At 41.2% G+C, this 1,432-nt stretch overlaps 1 protein-coding gene across 1 annotated transcript in view; it reads left to right on the top strand.

Moving 5' to 3' along the window:
• The window catches only part of rapgefl1 (Rap guanine nucleotide exchange factor like 1), a 40,329-nt gene that overhangs the window by 27,347 nt on the left and 11,550 nt on the right, over positions 1-1,432 (top strand). The window contains exons 7-8 of the mRNA XM_015375435.1: positions 76-243; positions 323-420. Of these exons, the coding sequence (XP_015230921.1) occupies positions 76-243; positions 323-420 (266 nt within the window). The remainder of the gene's footprint in view (positions 1-75; positions 244-322; positions 421-1,432) is intronic.

Here is a 1,432-nt window from a genome sequence, read left to right as displayed (position 1 = left end):
CATTTAAGGCTTTATATGTGAGAAGGAGGATTTTAAACTCTGTTTAATATCTGAAATATTCGGGGGTGTTTGTAGTCTTCTGCAGGGTGTACACCCCGGATCACTCATACGTCACCATCCGGAGCCGCCTGTCCTGTCGGGTCGGAGAGATTCTGGCGCTGGTCAAAGAGAAGCTCCAGTACAGTGAAGACCAACCAGTTCTACCGGGGAACCTCATACTGGTGGCCGTCACCTCATCCGGAGGTCTGTAAACCCACGTTTGTTTGGTTTTTTCCACCTTTCTGCTGATGTCTGAAGATGATGTCACCAACTGTGTCTGTAGAAAAAGCCGTTTTCCGTCCGAGCGACGAGGCCGTCTTCACCACGCTGGGAGTCAACACCCACCTGTTCGCCTGTGAACCCTCTGAACTGGACTCCCTGGTGAGCATCCATGTTATTGATTTGGTTTTTAAAGCTTGATTGATTGTAGAGTAACAGCAGCCAATGAAATGAGAGATGTCTGAGAGCCACTCTAGCTGAAGCTGATCCTGCAAAACAAAACAACTAAAGATAAAGAGCGGAAATCCAGTTATCCTCTGTTAGGAACGGCAGATAAAAACAGGGAGAAATTCAGTTTGGAAATATTTCAGTCTGAAAGCAGACCATTTAATTTTAATGTTTTTTTTCCTATAAAGATAATGTGTTGAAACCAAAGTGAAATTTCTTTTGCTCATAATGTCGGACAATAAAGCAGTTTCTGGTTCTAAATAATCACTTCACTTCCAAAAAAAATAATAAATTGAGACTAGCTACCACGGTGGGAAGTGGGGGTGCTGCATCACCCCTAGTGGCGAGAGGGCAACTTTTTTTTAAAAATGTATTAAAAATAATTTTTTTATGAAAACAGCACAATTTATAATTTTATAAATTTCTTATGAATATGTTGTGAAATTATTATTTTTTTTTACTTTACTATTACATGTATTTGATTTTAATCAAATTATTTTTATAGCCTAATCAACTCAAGTTCACCAAAGTTACGTTGTCATGGCAACATCAAGCAAGCTAGTGGTCGCTGAGTGAAGAGGTTTCCCCGCAGCAGACTAGTAAATTTACATAGTCTAATAAAAAAAAAAGCATTTTGGATTTTTTGGGAAAACAACAACCAGTGAAGAAGAACTCTGGTACCTCAACCAGGCCATCAGAGAGCAGCAGGAGTTAGGCGACTATCTGCGCCTCCAGGGTGAACAGATGTCCCAAAAATATCGGGAAAGTCCCGAATTCTAAGCTTTTGTCCCGAATCCCGAATCTGGCTGTGCGTGTCCTGAAATTAAAACCTATACCAAATAATAACTTTTTAACCCCGGGTACACATCTCAAACTATTAGCAACAGCGCCGCCAAGAGGCTGCTTGCACAGACCCAAATCTGTTAAGTGGCGGGCTCTAAAGGGT

This window comes from Cyprinodon variegatus, unplaced genomic scaffold (genome assembly GCF_000732505.1).
Source record: "Cyprinodon variegatus isolate N-32 unplaced genomic scaffold, C_variegatus-1.0 Scaffold119, whole genome shotgun sequence".
Lineage (NCBI taxonomy): Eukaryota > Metazoa > Chordata > Actinopteri > Cyprinodontiformes > Cyprinodontidae > Cyprinodon > Cyprinodon variegatus.
Note: the sequence above shows the minus strand (reverse complement) of the source record. Positions and strands in the feature narration are given on the sequence as shown.